This window comes from Galeopterus variegatus, unplaced genomic scaffold, assembly GCF_000696425.1.
Source record: "Galeopterus variegatus unplaced genomic scaffold, G_variegatus-3.0.2 Scaffold395, whole genome shotgun sequence".
Classification (NCBI taxonomy): Eukaryota; Metazoa; Chordata; class Mammalia; order Dermoptera; family Cynocephalidae; genus Galeopterus; species Galeopterus variegatus.
This window is the reverse complement of record NW_007726506.1, coordinates 665,328-672,933: the sequence shown is the minus strand read 5'-3', so window position 1 is coordinate 672,933 and position 7,606 is coordinate 665,328. Positions and strand designations below refer to the sequence as shown.

The window sequence follows — 7,606 nt, the reverse complement described above, 5'->3', positions numbered from 1 at the left end:
GGTCCCGGTCCGGTACAGGTGCAACACTGAGGGTTGTGATCCGTTGCCGGTCACAAAAAAAGACAAAAAGGAAAAAAAAAAAAATATATAGAATTGTAACACAGCAAGGTTGCTGGCTCAAGGACAGGCAAGTTACTTGATTGATATGTAAAATACTTGGGAAGCTGTTGTAGGGAAACAGAATATTTGCTAAGATCAAGCTTTTATTGGTGGATTGACTTAACCTTTTGCAAATTGCATTATGGAATGTCACTTTGCTTGTTTCACTGATGTTACCAGCATCCACTGTTAAACTGTAACACCATCTATGTCCTTTTTCTTTTTCTGTAACTTCCTTGTCTGGAAAATAAATGTGAGTAGAGAACCCCAATTCATGGTCAATTTCCAAAGGAAGGAATGCTTCACTCTTGAGGGGTCCAGAAAATTAACCCCTTCAGAGTCTTTCACTGCTCAGAGGAAATGGGCTTTGAGTAATCCTTTTTGCATCTCCATCATCCTGTGGGAGGCAAAGCAATGGTTCTCCATGTTGTTCTTCTATTTCAGGACTATTTTGGCTATTTGGGGTCTCCTGATATTTCACATGAATTTTAGAATAGGTCTATTTCTGCAAAAAATGTTACTGAGATTCTGATACGTATTACATTAATTTGTAGACCACCTTTAGTAGTACTGATATCTTCAAAATATCAAGCCTTCCAATCCATGAATGTAGTATGTCTTTCCATTTATTTGTATCCTCTTTAGTGTCTTTGAAAAATGTTTTGTAGTTTTCATTGTGCAAGTCTTTCATCTCCTTGGTTAATTCTTAAAGGATTTAATTCTTCTAGATGCTACCATACATTAAACTGTTTTCTTAATTTCCTTTTTAGATTGTACTGAAATGCAACTGATTTTTGTGTGTTGACTTTGTATCCTGCAAAATAGCTGAACTCATTTATTAGTTCCAATTGTTTGTGGAACCTTTAAGGTTTTCTACATATAAGGTCATAACACATGTGAACAGAGAAAATTTTACTTCTTCCTTTTTAAGTTGGGTGCTTTCTATTTCTTTTTCTTGCCTAACTGATCTGGTTAGGACTTCCAGTACTATGCTGAATATAAGTGGTGAAAGTGGATATCCTTGCCTTATTCTAATGTTAGAGGAAAAGTCACCACTGAGTATGATGTTTGCTATGCGTTTTTCATGTTTGGCTTTTATGTTGAGATAGTTTTCTTTTACTCCTAGTTTGTTCATCATCTATGTTCATCAGGGATATTGGCCTGTAATTTTCTTTTATTCTAGTGTCCTTTTCTGGCTCTGGTATGAGGGTAATGCTGGGTTTGTAAAATGAGTTTGACAGTATTCCCTTTTCTTCAAATTTTTAGAAGAATTTGAGAAGGAATGACATTACTTCTTTAAATGTTTGGTAAAATTCAGCAGTGAAGCCATTGAGTCCTGGGCTTTTCTTTGATGGAAGACCTTTTATTACTGATTCAAACTCCTTGTTATTGTTCAGATTTTCTATTTCTTCATTATTCAGTCTTGGTAGGTTTTATGTTTCTTGGAATTTATCCATTTCTTCTAGGTTATCCAATCTGTTGGTCTGTAACTGTTCATGGTAGCCTCATGATCCTTTGCATTTTTGTAGTATCAGTTGTAATGTCCCTTCTTTGATTTATAATTTGAGGGTTTTTTTCCTTAGCATGGCTAAAAGTTTATTAATTTTGCTTATCTTTTTTAAAAAACAAACTCTTTCTGCTCTTTTCTGTTTTTCTAGTCTCTCTTTCATTTATCTCTGCTCTGATCTTTATAATTTCCTTTGTTCTACTAACTTAGGCTTAGTTTGTTCTTCTTTTTCTAGTTCCTTAAGGTGGAGAGTTGGATTGCTTGAGCTCTTCTTTCTTAATGTAGGCATTTATTGCTATAAACTTCCCTCTTAGAACAATTTTTGCTGCATCCCATAAATTTTGGTAGACTGTGTTTCCATTTTCGTTTATCCCAAGATATTTTTTTTTTTCCTTTTTGTCTCTTTTTTCGTGTCCGGCAACGGACCGCAACCCTCAGTGTCGCGCCCGTACCAGACCGGGACCGGCAACGGGATCGCAACCCTCGGTGCTGCGCCCGCCCCTCGCTCAGCCAGTGAGCGGGAACCGGTCTGTATGTGGGATCCGAACCCTCGGCGGGAGCGCCGCCGCGCTCCCAAGCGGTACACTGCAGCAGTGCGCCACCGGGCCAGCCCCCAAGATATTTTTTGATTTCCCTTTTAATTTCTTCTTTGACCCATTGTTTGTTCAGGATGTTGTTGCTATTAAAAATAAAAAGCACTTAGGAAAAGTTCCCTACTCCTTTTCAATAGGAAGTAACCACCAATCTTTAATAATTTCATAGCTTAGATAATATAAGAAATTAAAAACTGGTCCCCTGATAACAGAGCTCACACAAAAATCTAATTCAGTGAGTAGCTTCTATATGTATTAAAACATACTAATGACTAATAAATAGCGCATAATAATTATTCTGATCTTTGATTGTATTTTGAAAGAGAAAACATCATAAAGCATCATTTGACTGTTTCTTACAAAAACAACTTACCTTACAACCCAGAAATCCCACTGTCATGTATTTACTCAAGAGAAAATAACACATATGTCTATACAAAGACCTGTGTACAAATGTTTACTATAACTTTATTCATGAAATCACCCAAAACTGGAACCGACCCAAATGTATAAAATTGTGGAACATCCATACAATGGAATACTGGTCAGCAATAAAAAGAAACAAATTACTGATCTATGCAACAGCATGGATGAAATCTCAAAAGCAGTATGCTAAATGAATGAAGCCAGACATAAAAGGCAATATATTATATGATTCCATTTATATGAAGTTGTGAGAAATTCAAAATTATAGAGACAAAAATTAGATCAATGTTTGCCAGGGTCTGTGTGTAAGGGAAGGGGACTGCCTACAAAGGGGCACAAGAGAACTTTTGGGGGTGATGGAAATATTCTATATCTTGACTGTGGTGATGGTTATATGACTCCATATGTTTGTCAAAATCTATTTAACTGTGCACTTAAAAAGGGTGAATCTTTACTGTATGTAAGTTACACCTCAATAACCCTGATGTTAAAAAGAAAAGAGAAATTTGGTCCAATATAGTTTAAATGTTTACTCTCATTTATTTCCCTCCCTCGTTTGAGATTTATAGTGAGAAAAGGACAGGCCCTCCCCCTTCTGCTTCTAGCTCCTCCAGTGTTAGGGCAAGTAGGGGAAGCATGACCACAGACCATTGATATTAGTAGGAGTCACTGCAGGCCTCTGCTGGGTGTCACTGTTTCTCGTGCTTACACTGACAGGCATTACATGTGCGTGCTATACAAATACTGATTTTCTTGAGGGCTGTATGCGGGAATTCTTCAGGAGACCCCACAGGGGCCACCCCCACTGCACAAGTCCTTATTGTGGAAGAATTCTTTGTCTTGATCTCCAAACCCTCCCACCCATCCTCATCACAACTCTGCCCTTCTGCTTCTGGGGTTACCTCAACCACTGGCCTGTCCTGGGAGAGCATTAGCACAGTGATTTAAGTCTGGTTATCTTTCAAAGTATCCACCTGAACCCAGGAAAATTCACTTTTCTCCAAATAAGAATGTGGGCTACTCTACACAACTTTTATTCTATAACCTGCCATTTCCCTTCCCAATTCCCTCCTTAAACAGGCATGAGGGGCCGCCTAAGCAGACATTCCTCCCAGAAATAAGATGCTAATCTCCTTTTCTTAGAAGCACCCATGATGCCTAGAAACCTTTCTCTTGGTTTCAGGGTTCTTTAGGGATAGAGGGGAAAGCCACTCTACTCCGCATTAGACTAATGACTCCAGTTATTTTCCCTCTATTTTTTCTGACCCAGGAACAGGGAAAATTCCAAGTCTATGACATAAGCAGATATCCAATGGGAATGATATGCCAGTTTCCCTTGTGATTAAAATGTTACATATGAATTAAAAATGAAAGCTTACACATCTACTTACCCTCCTTCATAAGATGCTAGGCCTTCTTTGACTAGCTGGTCATTAATACTAACAGGAACCATTCCAGGAGCACCAAGAGAATCAAAAAGCTCAACCAAGAGCACATTATCTTCCAGAATTTCTGTAAAACCATTAAGACTAGTTTGGAGAAAGAAATAAATATGCTGCAAAGCATACTAAATGAGGTAATTAAAAAAAATTGTAAACAATTTCTTTCATTTTACATACATGAGATTTCTTGCTGAAAATGTCGCAGTCTCTCTCTAGGAGTTAAAGTAGTATTTTGTAGGAACCAGCCACAGGGGAAGAAAAAAAGTAGTGTTTTGCAGATATAAATGAATTGTCACTCCTATCTGGAGCATATGCAAATTAGAGAACATTTTATTTTAGGTTATAGTGTGCTGTTTGTTCCTTAATAAACCAAAAGCAATTTAAAGATTTAGATTCAAAAAACATAAATTAACATATATTCACTGAAGAAGTGTTCTGTTGTGTTTTTAAATGGTTTTATAAGATTCTACCAAGTTTCAGGAGGACAAAAGTGAATGAAAGTTAATTCAGGCCAGTGATTATTTGTGAATGTTTATAGCTTTTATAAGAATGGCAAAGGTTAAAAACAATAAAAACTCAATCTATAACCTTAAATAGAATTTTCTTCTGTCCCTGTGTTTTTTAGGACAAACCATCTAACTTTTAATTATTTTAGAAAATAAACTGATTATCTGTCTATCAGATCTATTTCTTAAACTAAACTGGGAGTTAACTTAGGATAAAGTTTATATCTCAAGTGCCTATTTACTTATTTATGGTACACAGCACAGGGAACCTGCTCAGTAAGTATCTAAACACACGACAGAGGAATTTCTTTAGGAAAGACACACAGAGATTAGTATATCCCTACACCTTTACGACTGGGAGTTAACTTAGGATAAAGTTTATATCTCAAGTGCCTATTTACTTATTTATGGTACACAGCACAGGGAACCTGCTCAGTAAGTATCTAAATACACGACAGAGGAATTTCTTTAGGAAAGACACACAGAGATTAGTATATCCCTACACCTTTACACAACAGTCACCGGTAGCTGCTAGTAAGGATAATGGTTCTAAATAAAAAGATAACCATTACCAGCAGTAACACCCTACATTACACCCTAAATATTAAAAGCTTTTTACAAGAGTTGAAAAATAATTCCTGCCCACTTTTCAGTGGCCCAGATAAAATTATCTAGAAAGGAAAGTCTATGTAATGCTGGGCCTCAAAAACCTTTCTCCCTATTTTCCATCTCTTATGTTCCCTTTAGTTCACTGGTTTCATAATTCATATGCTTATAGTTCCTTTATTCCAACTGAGCCAATATTCTCTGTGCTGTGTACCTTCACCATCTTCTCCGCTCTCTTCCTAATTAAATTTAAATGTCTTTTGCTTTATAAGGTGACAATATATAGTAATGGGAGGCTCCCACTCTCATCTGTGGTAGTTCATTTTATTATAAAGGTCTTGAACTCCCAATCTTATCACTGTGCAGTTGAATGGAGGAAGACAGTTTTGGTTGGGTAGGGCCTTCTGGCACTCCTGAAATCAAATCATCTAGGTTAATAACTACGGTATGACTAGTGTTTGGATGTCATTAGCATAATAATTAATTAAGAAAGAAAGAAGAAAAATCAAAAAAGAAACCCAGGGAGTCAGGTCTTGAGAGTTTGTCCACCAGAGCCTATTCAAGAAGGGAGCAAAAAACCAACAGAACACAATGCCAAAAGGAACTTGGGAAGCAGAGTTATCTAGGTTAAAGTTGGCTCAAAATCAGTGGAGGCTACTTACAGACTAAAAGGCCCTTAATATATTGTTCGTATCAGAGAAACGAAATATAAAAATTCTATAGACTAAGGATGCAATTTCTATATTCATATTCTTCTTCAATTGGCTTATTTCTTCAGAACAATTCTTGTATCAAAGTGAATAAATTATCACAGAAACATCATCATTTCTAGGCTATGTGACCTTGAGCAGTTCACCTCTAAGCTTCAGTTTCCTTACTAGAAATAGGCTAATAATCTTTTGATGGCTGGGTTCATTTAATGGTTGTGTGATAGTGTGATAAAAGCATGTGTGTGTGTGGGGGAAACAGATATAGTAAAAATTACCCTTAGAAGGCCTATGCATCAACCCTAAGAAACATGGCCTTGTGTGTCCTGCTCACTCAGTAAGCCCAACACATCCAGTGCTTATTACAGCTTTGGAACAGACCAAAATACCAGATAAAAAAGATTCCAGGGCCGGCCCGTGGCTCACTCGGTAGAGTGCGGTGCTGATAACACCAAGGCCGCGGTTTCGGATCCTATGTAGGGATGGCCGGTTTGCTCACTGGCTGAACATGGTGCTGACAACACCAAGCCAAGGGCTGAGATCCCCTTACTGGTCATCTTTAAAAAAAAAAAAAAAGATTCCTAATTCCTCTATCTAAAATCCTTAGGGCCAGACATAATTCAGAATGCTTTAAATTGAGAAAAGCTACACAGTATGTATACTTCATGTTTTGCAATACCCTCCAAGGGAGCCTGGAGCAGCAGCCCACAAACACACATTACCATCTTGAGTGAACTGTATGAATATTCACTGTAAAGGAGACAAAGACTATATACAGTTTCATGCCAATTCAGATCAGATTTTGTCATTAAACTTGCTTGGCCCTCATTAAACTTTTGATTTTCATAACTTGGGTCACAAAATTGTGGGATGTGGTCAGCCTGTGTTTCAGATCCAAACTGTTCCAAATAAGGAAAAACTTTTTTCAAAATATGCTAAGATCCTACAGTTGGATTCACTTAAGCCAATGAAACAAAAACAAACAACAAACAAAAGCTATTTACCAGTCCCACCTCCCTTCACTTTACTGGAAATTAAATGTTAGCATCCACTGTGCCAAGGACAGTGACACAGCCCTAGCAAAAATGCAAACAAATGAAAGAAGCAGATTCCTGACCTTAGGGCTTTCAAGCGATCCTGCCAAGAGTGAACTGATCTTTAAGGGTAATAATTTCTGCTTCATGTGCTGACTTTAGACTCTAGAGTCTGTACAAGATATAATTCCACTGTTCCTAATTCTCAATAAACGTTTTCTCTCACAACTATTACTGACTGCACATTGAATTTATTCTAAGATTTGACAAATGTTATCATAATGTGCTTATTTAAGAAATAAAAATGGAAATAACTTACTAATAACTGAACATATCACGAATTTATCTTGAGTCTTTTCTTCAAATTTTTCCGTAGCTTTTTTGGACCACTGCATTGTCATTTTACATGGTTCAATATAGGCCAACTTACATTTAATTGCCTGTGTTAAACAAAATTCCAACATTAAGAAAGTAAACTTAATTTCTAGTTATTTTAGAGTTAAAATCAAAAACAAACATCATCCTGATACCAAAACAAGGTAAAGATATAACAAAAAAGAAAACTACAGGCCAATATCCTTGATGAATATAGATGCAAAAATCCTCAATAAAATACTAGCAAACAGAATACAGCAACACATACGTAAAATTATTCACCACAATCAAGTGGGATTCATCCCAGGGAT

The 7,606-nt window shown here is 36.8% G+C and overlaps 1 protein-coding gene across 1 annotated transcript in view; it reads right to left on the bottom strand.

The window, feature by feature from the left end:
* RNF17 (ring finger protein 17) overlaps positions 1 to 7,606 on the bottom strand; it is a gene marked incomplete at its 3' end in the record, with an annotated part of 77,565 nt that overhangs the window by 19,367 nt on the left and 50,592 nt on the right. Inside the window, exons 20-21 of the mRNA XM_008568303.1 lie at positions 7,240 to 7,360; positions 4,017 to 4,137 (exon numbers count right to left, since the gene is read on the bottom strand). Of these exons, the coding sequence (XP_008566525.1) occupies positions 4,017 to 4,137; positions 7,240 to 7,360 (242 nt within the window). The remainder of the gene's footprint in view (positions 1 to 4,016; positions 4,138 to 7,239; positions 7,361 to 7,606) is intronic.